A 14,637-nucleotide genomic window follows, 5' to 3' on the forward strand; every position below is an offset into this window, starting at 1 on the left:
TCATTTTTCATATTTTTACATTAAGCATATAGTAACTATATATTACTAAGGTGGTGATTTAAAACTTTACTTCAGAGGAGGATATAATCAGTTTTTATTTGAAAGAGACTTCATTCATGCTGATATAAAGAAAACATGCTGAGTAGACCAGCTCTGATGTTAATGCACTCGAGCGATGACATTACCTCTTCCCACTGACACTGCTAAAATATTCTTCAGTGTATAAAATGCACTGAAAAAGGTCTATTTGAGTAGTAGCTGAGGTAATGCAATAATCTTGATTTTATCAGTTGTGTTGTGTACTGACTGATGGGAGTGTCTTTAGTTTTGCAGGTTCAGATTTTAACCTGATTGAATTTAATTGAAGTTTAAATTTGTTTAAAGACAAACCCCAAATACCTAAAGACCCAATAAACATTAGGTATGTTCTTAATATTTACCTTTTGTCAGGACTATGTGGACATGTATAGACAGTGTTTCCTAAACTGGTGCAATTTATTACCATTGGTATCAGTATATCCTGCAGACCTTGATGACCTCATGCCATTTCCCAGCATAGCACAGCACCATCCCTATCAGCGGTCGAATCAGCTGAGAACACCTGTGTGGCTGTGCAGGGCCTCTAACACATTAAAAAGACTGAATAAGAGAGAAGCTCCAGTACACTGTTACACCTCGAATTGATTTGCCAAGGAATCCACTTTACACTAATCTGATCCTGAAAAGCTTTTAAACTGTGAGAGGAAGTCAAATGAACTTAGAAGGGTGAAAAGTAAGAAAGAGAGAGAAAAACATTAGACAACTGCCTGAGAGGTGTGTGAATATAGAGATATAATTTCTGCTGTACGCCCTCTGTCCAAATTCAGCAAGTGATGTTTCTGCAGACAGCGTTTCACACCTGTGCAAGCAGTTCAGTCAGAATACTGTTAGTAGTAGTAGTAAAAGTAGTAGTAGTACTATTAGTAGTAGAATAGAGTCAGGGAAGCTTCAGGTTGATGAGATTATTCCTTCTCTCCTCAATACACTAACATTACCAAGAATATTAGTCACAATCAGAGGATGCTTGATGTTTAGCCTGCACTGAAGCCTCAGTGTGGGAGCATTTTCTATGTTCTTTATTATACTGGCATATATGCAGGGCAACGAGATACTGCAGTACAGAAATGCCAATTATACTGTACCTGCTTAACAATATGTTTGACAGGTTTCCCAGCTACACAGTACCCTGCTCTGAAAATGTCTTGGCATTACACATCTCTAAACGTGCAGATTTCAAATGGGCCACTACACATATCCACGGGTGGATTTCTCAATAGTCCAATTTGACACAGACAACTTTTTAAGAGACATAGAACTAGAGAATCAAATATGTGTAACCTATAAATAAGAGATCAAATAAGAGGAATCTAAGGATGTTTCTGTAACACAACACCTTAAACCTCACATTAGAACCTAAGAAAGAGGAATTGTTTTACATTCTCAAAAACTATTTACTGGGTGAGAGTAACAAAATTAACCAAACACTAATGTTAGTTACCCTTTATTCATAATATCCAGTCGAATTAGTCTTTTACATTATTGACAGAATGAATGAAAGGTCATAAAACATATTGATAATGCGTGTGCCTTTTTCTTTGCATGTAAAACACTGTCTGTGTGAATGTGGAATTTCCACTTTTCTTCAATTATGAAGAAAATTCTTTAGTGTTGATTCATCCATCATAAGGATTATTTAAAAAGCACTATGTTTATTTCAACAATCATTATGAAAATACTGTTACAAACTTAACTGAGAAGCATTCATGTATTTTAAGTGGCTTAAAACTGTTCAATAGAAAAGTTTACAATCGTACAGACTGTACAATGGCTTTAAATCATTTTTCCATCTCTTTGCAAATCCTGAAAAATAATCTGGGAGACTCTTTAACATGAAGGCTTCTACATCAGTTCATCAATTGGTTTTTAAATATCTGTAAAAAAACAACAAAAAAAAAACAAAACAAATGTCAAGATTAATTTGCTTCAAATGTTAAAAAAAATAAACAGTGTGCTTTCCTTTGGAATGCATGAAGAATGATCAACTCATTTACACCTGGTTTTAAAAATGAACTCCCTAATAAATATAGAAAGCAATGTTTGGAATGCAAGAAGCGTATCGATGAAAAACCATAAATGTTAAGCTCAAGCAGCAAGTAAATGTTTCACACATCCTTCAGCTGGTGAAGTGAGGGTGACTTCCTGCACTTTAAACTCCTCTGGTGATGTATGAAAACCTGAAGTTATTGTCTGAGAGGTCACTGAGGAGGACTACAGATGTGGAAAATGCAGACGGGTCAAAACAATTTGATCATGCTCTCTCTGGACTTGCCAACTCCGACCCACTTCACTGGAAAAAAAAAGAAAAAAGAATGTTAGGGTGTGGCTGGCAGATTTGGCAAAATGAAAACACTTTGGCTGGAGTCTTTCCATTACAGTCAGGTGTCTCTTTACAGACCTGGCACTTGCAGGAAGTTTTCGATGAAGTGAATGTAACTTTGCGCCTGTGACGGCAGCTCCTCGAAGCTCCGAGCTGCCTCGGTGCTGCAGCGCCAGCCGGGCAACGTCTCGTACTCCACCGACACCCGCGTCAAAACGTCCATGTTTGCTACAACAGAAGCAGATCAGTAACAATGAGAAACAGAAACCACTGCAGTTCAACCACAGAGCAGAATTAAACCTGAGTCAGGAAAAGAGCCCCTTCAAACCGAGTACAACAATGATAAATGTATAATGAGTGTAAACATGCTGGTTGTGTGCAGCTGCAGTGCCATGAGGAGCAGAGAAAAACGTTGTTTTATCATCCTCTGGTTCATTAGCTTAAATCAATTTGCCCCATTTGGCTCCACACCCAGAGAGAAACGTACAGAAGATAATGCCTCTTCAGACGTGCTGTGAAACAGGTTTTTTTTTTTTCTTTTTTTTTTTTTTTTACAAAACTCAAGCTGCATTTCCTGTGTGTAAAAGCTGACCTATGTTAAAAAAAGACATTAAGGAGCGTCTCAGCAAGGATTGTTTGCCTTTTACTAAACCAAAGTAGTAGTTCTAATACACATTTAAACAAGCTGAGGTTCTCCTGTAAAATAAGTAAATTATGTTACTGGTATTGAAACTGCTGACAGAATTTTTTTAATTCATATTTTGAATAAACGTATTACAACACGATGGGAAGATGTGCAGCTTTGAATGTTAACATTTACTGGTTCTAGCTTTTCAAATATGTGAAGATTTGCTGCTGTAGTATCACTGTTTTATGATGTATATATTATTGTTCTGAAATTTCTGTATTTTCTGCTTTTTATTGTGGATCAGACACAAAATGTGGTTTAAAAGATGTTACAGTGAGTTCCAGAAACATTTGAAGTGCATTTACTTCTGTTTTCAGGTGTTTAAATTAATGAATTCAAAAACTAAATGACAGAATAAAAATAATAAATGCTGCAACCCTACAGTCATCACACCCTGGCCTTTGCTTTAGGGCAACACTAAGACAAATCCGAACTGTTTAAACTAATTAACATATTGTCTTCAAAGCAACAGTGTATTGAGCAGATCTATAAAACATACCGGGAAAACTTGGCAGAGATTGTCCATCAACCTTGTAGGCCACACCAACTTTAATCTCAGGCAGTGTGTCCAAAATGTCCAACTTTGTCAGAGCAATTCTACAAAGAAAGAAATCCTTGTGTTCAACTCTCATGACAAGGTAGAGCATAGTATGAAGCTGATTTCTACACAGTAACAGCAAAAATCCAATAAATACATCAGCGGCTGAAGGTAATTATATGAAACAGAGTGATGGTTCCTTACGCAGAGAAGCCATTAACCATGTGGGCGTATCTGACCAAAATCAGGTCCAGCCAACCACAACGCCTCTTCCTGCCCGTTGTCACACCAAACTCTCTCCCTCTGGACTGCAACAGGGCCCCGATCTCCTGAAATTAAAAAAAAAAAAAAATGGCCAATGGACACATAGCTCAGGAGTTTGGTTCTGACACCTTTAATAATATAGGAAAAGTCATCTGAGCACAAAAGCCATTTTTTCAGGAACATTCTGTGACCAGGCTCCACCACTGAGCAGCCTGACCACAGCAGCTGGGGTTAAAGTGTCTTGTCAAAGGATGCATCACTAGCAGACATCTTTTTTCCCACCATCCCCACAAAGGTTTTCTGAGCAATCCCAGAGATATGAATTGACCTAAGTCTGACCACAAGTCTGGCTTTTTTTCCACAAGTCTGGAGCTGACCACAGCACCTGCACAACTGATGAGCCACTGAGGCCGGCTGGGCCTATGGGAGACTCTGCATTACTGGAACTTACACGCCCTTTATGTGAGAGGGCGTCATTTTAACCTGAGAACACTGAGAAAACACTCAATCCAAGACGCAGCGCTGAGACAGCTGGGTCCTGTGTGTAGCCTGTTAATCCTAAAGCTGACAAACAGGAGACGATCTCCTCACCATCTGTCTGCAGCAGTGTGTCCTTATTTAGTAAAAGTTTGTTCCAAGTCTTAAAAACTTGTGTTTTAAAAAACATAGGTTGCATTATTAATCACTCCCATACAACAAACCCTGTGTCTCTGTTTCAACAAACGACAGGGCCATGTTACGCCATGTGACTAACTGTTCACAGAAAAAACAAAGGACAGATGTGAAAACATCCTGTTCCTGCCACCCAATGAAGACTCGACAGATGTTAAGTGGGATTTATGGTCTGTCAAAATCGCATGGCTGCATGGCGTCAGAACCGCTCCCTTGTCCATCTGATAATCTTGACAGTGGTGGTGTGCTATGCAGTGATGGTGATAGACACGCTTACACACACTACACATAATATATATAAGTGAGGAGGGAGGGAGGCAGAAATCTCTGTGACATTAAACTGCTGACAGAACCAAGCCACTGCCTTATATTTTTAAATCACTTCATTGCTTGATGAATTAACCAAAATACAGTCTAATGACAGCATCGGTCCTGTGAGATCGGCTGTGCTGACATTTAAAATTAACCTGACAATAACAGCACATGCTGTATCTCTTTCAGCCCAGAGGAGTGTGTTGCTGATTTGTAAAAACAAGCCGCTGCTGAACACCCAAGAAGCCAGTCCTATGAATTTGGTTCTTTAATCTCAACATTTATCTTCATTCAGTGGGACCTTTCTCCTTAACCTCAGTTTTACTCACGTTATCCTGCTCTGTTGGGAAAGCACCAACACCAACCCTGGTGGTGTACGCTTTGACGACACCATATACTCGGCCAACATACGATGGCGGCACGCCAAGGCCGGTGCACACTCCTCCCACGGTGCAGTTTGAGGAAGTCACGAAAGGATACGTCCCTGAGGAGAGGAACATCTGTTAACAAGAGGAGGCAAAAACATCCATCCACGTTCAGAATCAACCACAAAACCCCTTGTTGCTCACCAAAGTCAATATCCAGGAGAGCAGCATTCGCTCCCTCCACCAGGATTTTCTTACTGGGTCCAGTAAGAGCTTTGTGCATGAAGTACACACCATCAGTCACCAGAGGACGCAGTCTCTCAGCATATCCCTGGCAAACAGCCGCAGAGAGAAATTCTTAAAAAAATTTCAAAACTAAAAAAAACAAAAACAAAAACAAGCTTTTCTGCCTTAAAAGCCTGTTAAAAGCTGCATTACAGTTGAGGAACCTTTAAGCTATTACAGATGTTATTTTCCCCAAACGACTAGATTAGTCATCTAAAATGTAAGTTCAATTACTTTCACATAAAACAGACCTTTTCCACAGCAGACATACTGGCATAGTAGGAAAGCACAGCTGTTACTACATATAATAACAGTTTTGTGCTTTTTTTAGTTACAGTGAACAAAATCAAAGCAGTAACATGGAAACAAACTTTCACTGATTAGTTTTTCTTTTTTACTCCTCTGCAATTCTTGCTTTGACATGTATTAATAGTAACATGTAATGACAAGTAATAATAAGCAGCTGAGTCACAAACGATTGGCAGCCGTGGCTTCACATGATAACGTGTCCTCACCTTCAGCTGCTCCAATTCACCTTTGATGTCGACATTAAGGTTTGGATACATGGTCAGGAAATGTTCTGCCAACATCCGAAACCTGCAGGGAGTTTAATGTTGAGTGAAAAATTCATTTCACGAAAGCAGAATGGCAGCAGTTTCTGCATGTACTACTGCTCGGTGCCACCTACTGGCAGGATAAGGTACAGAATTTATATTTGAGTAATAGTGCTTTCAATCACTGATCTGTGGTTTCCATCAGCAGTCCTAGCACGTTATTACAAGAGAAAATGACCAACACTCACTTCTCTTCAAAAACCTTGAAATCTGAGACAAGATCACAGACTCGCAGACCGTTCCGAGCCGCTTTGGAGGAGTAGGCCGGACCGATGCCCTTTTTAGTGGTTCCCAAACTACAGTGCAAATAACACAAAGTTAATAGCAATAATTAGCCATCCATTTAGGAGCATTATTCTCAGTCCCACCCGAGAACTGGGTTAAAGGTTAATACAGTGTTTGAACTAATTAGAACAGATTTTACTTTTTCCCTTCTTGCTGCTGTCGCTGCTGCTCCTGGATTCCATCAACAGCTTGATGGAAGTTGAACACTGGAGGAGGATGGAGGGGACTGTCAATAAGGTGATGTTTCTAATTGAAGAACTTCAACAAAAAAATCTTACTCACCAATGTGGGCTCGATCAGAAATCTTTAATCTCCCCTCCCATCCTTGCAATCCTACACAAGATAAAATAAGTCCCTTATCACGTGTTTGCATCTGAAATCTATTCTGCCCCATCCACCTATCAGGCTGTACTGCATGTTATCTGCAGGTCAACATGCAAGTCCCTATTTTTATCTTACAGAAAATGCGAATACAAAAACCCTTATTGGATATCCCTCTTTTGATAAATAACCGAGAAAAAATAAATCCGATAACTAAGCTTTCCAGCTTTTTTTTTTTTTTTTTTTATTTACAGCAGACATTGAAGTGTAGAGACCATGTGTGATCCCAGCAACAATAACATTGGCTCTGTTCTATTTCTCACTGTCTCAGTAAGACATGAGACTGAGACAGTGAGCCAGTATGCACAACACAAGGGTTCTGAAACATTATTATTTACACCTGTGCTTTCCCACTATGACATGATGAAATGTCTTCTATAAAAAAAAAAAGACCAACTGGACTGAAAGGGACAACCTGCCAACATGACTTCAGTGTTCCTGTTCAGACAACCTTACCTTTGCCTTTCTGCAGGTTCTTTTCAGCCTCCTCAAACAGACCTGGAAGATGTATCACCACTCCGTTGCCTGTAATGTACAATGAAACCTCTGACAACCTTCATAGGAAATTTCTATCACAAATAAAACACTTCTAATGAGTGAGGTTTTTGCTGGTAGGCCACATTAATGTTTCCTCACTTCCCGTTTTCGTGATATTGAAAAATAGCCTCTAAAAAGAGGAAATGCAAAGACAAAGACATCAACTAAGACTGAGTGCCAAAGTAAAACTAAGACTAGGGAAGAGTAACAGTGCAAGGAAATCATCTTCTATATGTATTTCCAGTTTATTAGCTACATTTCACATTTAAGGTTACAAGGTTCAGTTTTTAGCTGCTTCATTAGGATCTCTGTCATCCCACCACACGTCCAAATCTTTGAAATCATAAAGCACAGGGATAGTCCTACCGATGAAGGATACAGCCTTCTTGTTGAGCACTCCACTGGGCAGCAGGTGGAAATCATACTCCACTGAGTCCACAACCACAGTGTGACCTGCATTGTTGCCTCCCTGCAAACAGCAAAACATCCCATTTTCTGGCAAGAAACACAACAGCAAAAATTGACACGGTCAGAGTGTCTGTGTGCATCGAGGGCCACGGTCAGAGTGTCTGTGTGCATCGAGGGCCACGGTCAGAGTGTCTGTGTGCACCGATCAGTGTATGTGTGTGTGTGTGTGTGCGCGCGCGCACCGGGGGCCACGGTCAGAGTGTCTGTGTGCACCGGGGGCCACGGTCAGAGTGTCTGTGTGCACCGATCAGTGTGTGTGTGTGTGTGTCTGCGCACATCGGGGGCCACGGTCAGAGTGTCTGTGTGCACCGATCAGTGTGTGTGTGTGTGTCTGCGCACATCGGGGGCCACGGTCAGAGTGTCTGTGTGCACCGATCAGTGTGTGTGTGTGTGTGTGTCTGCGCACACCGGGGGCCACGGTCAGAGTGTCTGTGTGCACCGAGGGCCACAATCAGTGTGACTGTGTGCACCGAGGGGCCACGGTCAGAGTGTCTGTGTGCACCGAGGGGCCACGGTCAGAGTGTCTGTGTGCACCGAGGGGCCACGGTCAGAGTGTCTGTGTGCACCGAGGGGCCACGGTCAGTGTTTTCACTGGGCTTGGGGCACAAGACGAAACTTGTTCGCTAAACGCCACTGGGCTGACTGCGAAGAGGAAGAAAGCTAGCTGCGTAGGAAACCGAATGTGAATGTAAGAGTCTAGAAGACACATTCACTGTCATCAGTGTGTGAAATCGGGGAATTTAATTTAATTTAAAAAACCCCGAGAGAAACCATTTAGCACTTCTCGCTAGCATCAAGCTAAGATTAGCATTTCCACATCCGGGAGCTTCAGACCAGACTGCTGACGTATGAATTACGTCATGAATATTTAGGAGTAGCGAACAGTGGCGACTTTCATCAAAATGCCGCCTTGTGATCCCCTTTGTTACACTAACGACAGCCGCAGGTGTGACACAGCCAGTCAGAGTGAAGAGTGTGAAGCTAACTGGACAGACTCAGCTACCTGACACCTGCACACGATATCCGCATCCATTGCGAGCAGGTCCACAACTTTCCCTTTGCCCTCGTCGCCCCACTGCGCTCCCAGCACCACGGTGACTTTGTTGTGAGGCTCCTTCGGGACGCGGAGCGACGACTCCTCTGAGACACTCTCTCGCGGCCGCTTAACGACCGGCTCCCCATTCAGGGACACGGCCCCCCGTCCATTATCCGTGTTGTCGTTGGATGCCATGCTGCTGCGGTGCTTCTGCAACCCGGAAAATCGTTTTACCGCGTTAGGGTGCGTCACAGGAAATACTATTCTACCGCCTCACCACGGGGCGACAGTGTTTGTCTTTTATAAACCTGCTTCTCTGTAGGAACACACCGGTTTATTCTCAACATAAATATGTTAGACTGGCTGTATTATAATAGCTACTTGAATATTTTATTAAGTCCTTGATTTTTTGCATATAAGTGATGATTTGTAAGAGACGCTACGATTAGCCAAGAGTAGACGACTATGACATGTTTCACTCCACTCCACTTCCGGCTTCGCTTTCTCTCACGCGTAGACTACAAAACTTGTTTTTGTATAGAGATCAGACTAAAATGATTAGACTCCTACCAATAAACACACAATAATCATATTATTGATGTTATACGTCGCATTCGTGGGTTTGTTTTTGGTTGTTTTGACGTTTGTCGGTGCATTTTTATTGCCTGTGGTCATCCTGGGCATCATGGCTGATTTTAGGCCCCAGTAAAAATGTAATTCTGGGCCCTCTACATAATCTTGAATACACTCTTCAAGGGCCCCTGTTAGTTCTAGGTCTCTGCAGATGTCCCCCACCCCGATATGCTGCCCATGGTTGCATTGTAAATCCTCATAACATGGGCTTTCTACACATTTCTGGTATTGGTGGCAATGAAGGGTGTTAACTAAGTGTTTTTCTGCTCCAATGGGCAAACACTGCAATAGGATACAGATGCTGTAATTAATTAACTGAAGCCATTTGCCCTGAAAAGCAGCACAAACAGCACCGTCATATGAGGATGTTCACTGATTAATAATGACACAGTCATTAACATGAGCAAAAGCTCATTTCTATGCACCGTTCATACAGAGTAGGTTTGGAAACCTTTTCACTATTATTCCTTATTTCATATTTTACTTTTCCTTTAACCAGCTCAAATTAAATTATTATGTTTACCTGACAAGGCTGCAACAGCCATGGTCATGTCGACTGATTTATAGTAATGTGGATGGTAACGTGCACACAAAGAGAAATTATTTGGTCCTTATTAACCTGTGAATCAGCATTTGGAGTCTTCCTGTCCTGTTATGGGGCCCTGTGTCAAAATGTTAAGAGTAATTGTAGATTACTGTGTATATTGTACATATTCAAATGCTGTATTTTCTGCTCGTATTTTTCTATTCTTTTTCATTTTTATTATTTCATAGTTTTCAAGAGTGTCTGTATGTAACTGAGCTATTGTGACCAAGTAATTTCCCTTGTGGACCAATAAAGTTTATCTAATCTAATCTAATCTAATCTACTTTCATGCTGACCTAAGTGACCTTTGTGTGTTCAGGTCTACAGCTAATACAATACTGGTTTAAAACTGCAGCGTGAGCCTCCTCATGATCCTACCATCTTCATGGATGGACCCTAACTTAACATTTTGTTTATTATAGTTTTTTTTTTTTTCATTTTAATAATGCATTTTATTTATATAGGCGCCTTTCTGGTCACCCAAGGTCACCTATTGATTAAGTATTGATCTACTGATGAGACGCACATTAAGAAATATCCTATCGAACTTTGTGCTGGATAGAAAACATATACAATACAGTATAAACTGCACACGGTCAAAGTCATGTATCTTATGTGTCATTCTCACATGAAGCTAATTATAGGGAGTCTGCTGCAGACAGCATGAACTTGGCTCTATGAGGCTGTGGTGTCTGCACTTCCTCAACCCAGTTCATTTAAACACAATGAGGAAATTTCAATTTCTGTAGTGTTTCTGCATAACACAAAGCCACATAAATGTTTGTGTTGAAGTAACATCGTCGTGTAAGAATTTGTAAACCTTAACTATTCCCCTGCATCGTTGTGTTTGTTTATGCACGTAGGTTAGTTATTAACTGCATTTGTTTGTAATTGTAACATTAATCATATTTAACAGCAGACAAATGGCAGACTCATCCATGCATGGAGCAACACTCTCAGACTTTATTTATAAAAGGAACAAAAGTGACAGCTGACTCATAGATACACTAAATTAAAACTTGTAGATGTTCAGAGGGACCAACGCAGCAGTGGCCTACAGAACTGACAGGCAGATGGGACAGTCACTGGCTGTCAATTCATAGGTCATCACCTTGTTCCCTTTTGCTCTTCAGCTGCTTCCACATAAAAACCACTGCACACATTCACAGTGAGCTTTGCTATTCATCCACAAAATAGCAAGAGAAACATCATTAGAGTGCCAGATTATTGTTGCGTTCAGTGGCTTTCCACAAGTAACAGCAGCTCCACTGGAACGAGCACAGATTCCACATGGAGTTGCTGTTACATCCGGCAAGCACCAGAAGAGTCGTGAACCCTGCTGCGTCACCAGTTGCTCTTAAGATCAGTCATGTTAAAAATGGACAAACCTACGATGAGATCTCACCTCCAGTTTCCTCAAGGTGTTTTGGTGCTGGTGTGGAAATGTACCTGAGATAAAAGTGAGAGGAGAAACTGAACAATAGACTAGACTCAAGTTAAGTCCTGATCTGGACTTGCTGGCAGGTGCTTTTGTATATGAAGAGTCTCCACTTGCAAGTGACTTTGACCCAGAAATTTCCTCCTCCCAGTTTTATTGCCTGAAGAGACGGCATCACTCCTCCAACAGCACGGCCAAAGGGCCAAGGCCTGTACAGATAACACAGATTTTATGGTGGCTGTCAACATGAGGCTGCTTTTCAATATGTGACTATATGGGTGTGCCTGAAATGTGTACCTGCGTGTCCTGTGTTTCCTGATTACACTGACATTTGTCCTAATAATTAGTTAAAGATCAGCTTCATATACTTTGTCAGTGATTTTTTAAAATTCTGAAATATCTTTTTGTTGTCTGGTTTAGCTTGCAGAGTAATGACACCGTAGACTTTGCCTTGCAGTAAACCCCAGAAAAAACAGAACAATAAAGCAATTAAATGACTAGCAGCTCCGTCAGGCCATCTCTGCTTGCACTTGGTTGGTTTTTATTCTGTTGAATAGACCAATCAGGCTGTATCCATCACTTTCTACCTCTACAAATTCAAAAATAACTGGATTTACAATTCATTTCTTTTATTCACTCACTGCTCTAAGAGACCCTAATAATAGTCTCAGTCTGCCAAATACACATATTATAAAGGAGTAAAAAGCATAAATGTTTAGTTGTGCACTATTAAAGTTAAAAAATATTTAATTTTACAAAATGTGTACAGAATGTGTTTCCCTGCAAAGAACATTTTTTCATGCGGTAAATCAAATACAAAAGGTAAAAAACATGTTTTTGCTGTTTATCACTTGAATTTTGTAAATATTCTTTAGAAAAAGTAAATCGGAGGTGTTACAGTGCACTTGTCAGCCATACTCACCTTTAGGTGCATGACCAAGTGGTTTTCACAGGACGAGGCCAAAGGTTTGAAGAGCAGCAGGGTGTCGTGACACGGGCAGCTGGCACAGAGCAGCAGAGGGTATGGGGGGGGAGTATAGTTCAGACAAGTAGAAACACAGCAGGCAAGGCCAAGACCGGTGAAGACCCAGAGGGTGACACTGACAGCAAACGGCAAACTACGAGAGGCGCATTTCTGATGTGAGTGTGAGAAGTGGCAGAGAAGAACTGGCAGAGAGGCAGAGCTGCCAGTTTAAGAGAGCTGGAGTTGGTGGAAGGTTAATTATTACACTCGCAGTCAATATTTAACAGGCCTAGTGCCCTGCCCCTCAGTCCAACATCCTGATTCCACATTGACTGACACAGAGGGTAGGGCCAGTGTCGCTCTCCTTTGTCCCCATGCACAAAATATGTATCCAGTGCCTCACATGGCTCATAGAAAGAAACCCAGTGCAGCCCCTGTGAGGTGGACTCTTTCTGAGACTTACATGGGATATGAAAAACATCAGCTCATTCACATCATAACTAGACATTACTTTTACAAATTAATGAAATCTACAGTATCAGTCAATGCTTTTTCTTTGTTTGTATTGTTTTCTAACACATTTGTGATTATATGGTAAGCAAAACATGTAGTAAAATATGTTTCATAGTTTAGATTTTCCTCAAAGTACCTAAGAGATAACATTGACATCATCTTTACCAGCGCCATGATGTGGTCGCCTGCAATGATTTTCTAACCCATCAAATGCTACGATGAAACAGGCTGTCGTGACGGTCGCCCCAGGAAAGAAAGACCAAGAGTAGAAATCTGAAATCACCAACAAACAGCATGTCAGATTAGAGGCCACATCAGTGCTCCTCAGAGTTCAAACAGCAGACACAGCTCAACATGAACTGTTCAGAGGAGACTCCATGAATCAGGCCTTCACAGGCAAACTGCTGCTAAGAAACAACTGCTGATGGAGGCGAGTAAGAAGACGAGAACTGCTTGGCCCAAGAAACACAAGGAATGGACATTAGATCAGGGGAAATCTGTCCTTTGAGCTTTAAGAGTACAGACTTGAGGTTGGGGGTAGTATGACCAGGACAATGAGCCAGAACACACATCCAGACTCTATAAGCCCGATTTGACTAAGAAGGGGGGTGATGACTCCACAATCACCTGACCTGAATTCGAATAAGACGGTTCTGTGTGAGTTGGACCCCAGAGTGAAGGAAACCTTGCCAAGTAGTGCTCAGCATGTGTCCTTAAAGCTGCTGGAAAACCACCTCTCCTGAAGTTGGAACGTACCAACCTGTACAATCTGAAACCTAAAACATATTTTGCTCTTTACACATCTTTTTTTTTTTTTTTTTTTTTTGTGCTGTGTTTGTGTTGAAAACGCAACATGACACAAGCTCCGGCCTGAAGTATCAGCATGAGGATCCAGTCTACATTTACTGTTGCATTCAACTTCAACTGCAACAGGCAGGGATGAAAACACAGGCACAGGCAACAAATGAATAAGTGCTAAATGAGGCAGAAGGATAAACTCTACCAGACGTGTCATTCTTTAACTATAAACAGGGCTATCACGGCACATGACATATGACACAAATTACTTGTAGTAAACTGCAGTAAACAGAAGATAAAGATGCCATCCGTGGATCTAACAGGTGTAAAGGTTTTTGAGGAAAACAATGTATCGAAGCAGGACACTATGAAACTGCAGCATAAATATGAAATATTAAACAATTTCTTTCTAAGTCACAGCATTTTTATATGTTCTGCCTCCTCTTTGATTCTTATACTCCAGCTCTCTTATCTGAGACGCTGAAGGGATTGGTGTGCCTGAGTGCAGAGTCCAGTGTCTGTAACACGGAGAATATGTGCACAGTATTAATCTGACAGGCAGATAAAGTTGTTTCTTGTTCCTTTTGACTCGACGGTCATAATAATTTCAGCTGCAATTTAGATCAGATAACTACACCAATCTGCTGAGGATGACATTATCTCACGCACAAGGTCACACACAGACAGAGGCTGGGCTTGTTTCACTTTAGAAATGTTCGACTAGATCTTGTTCTTTTTAACGTTTGTGTTCTCTGAGTTTGTCAATCTAATTTCAGATTGAATCAATCTGTAGCTCCTGTCAGTTAGATCCTTTTGTCGTTTCGTTTTTGTGGCGGCATACGAT

At 41.2% G+C, this 14,637-nt stretch overlaps 1 protein-coding gene across 1 annotated transcript; it reads right to left on the reverse strand.

The window, feature by feature from the left end:
• Window positions 1–1,524: 1,524 nt before the first annotated feature.
• adssl (adenylosuccinate synthase, like) lies at window positions 1,525–9,113 on the reverse strand. Its single transcript, XM_026328093.1, has 13 exons — window positions 8,829–9,113; window positions 7,724–7,826; window positions 7,277–7,345; window positions 6,722–6,772; window positions 6,579–6,645; window positions 6,343–6,450; window positions 6,056–6,137; window positions 5,460–5,586; window positions 5,220–5,374; window positions 3,847–3,971; window positions 3,604–3,701; window positions 2,495–2,644; window positions 1,525–2,386 (listed from the first exon to the last, which is right to left on the reverse strand). The coding sequence occupies exons 1-13, from the start codon at window positions 9,054–9,056 to the stop codon at window positions 2,334–2,336; spliced, it is 1,416 nt and encodes a 471-aa protein (XP_026183878.1). The 5' UTR covers window positions 9,057–9,113; the 3' UTR covers window positions 1,525–2,333.
• Window positions 9,114–14,637: the final 5,524 nt, after the last annotated feature.

This window comes from Mastacembelus armatus, chromosome 14 (genome assembly GCF_900324485.2).
Source record: "Mastacembelus armatus chromosome 14, fMasArm1.2, whole genome shotgun sequence".
NCBI lineage: Eukaryota > Metazoa > Chordata > Actinopteri > Synbranchiformes > Mastacembelidae > Mastacembelus > Mastacembelus armatus.

What these genes read in the sequence shown, in the direction of transcription:
- adssl (XM_026328093.1), bottom strand. Translation starts at nt 9,056, where the DNA reads ATGGCATCCAACGACAACACGGATAATGGACGGGGGGCCGTGTCCCTG. An exon ending in ATATCGTGTGCAGGTGTCAG is followed by an intron (nt 7,827 to 8,828) that starts GTAGCTGAGTCT and finishes TGCTGTTTGCAG; the next exon opens with GGAGGCAACAATGCAGGTCA. An exon ending in GAACCTGCAGAAAGGCAAAG is followed by an intron (nt 6,773 to 7,276) that starts GTAAGGTTGTCT and finishes TATCTTGTGTAG; the next exon opens with GATTGCAAGGATGGGAGGGG.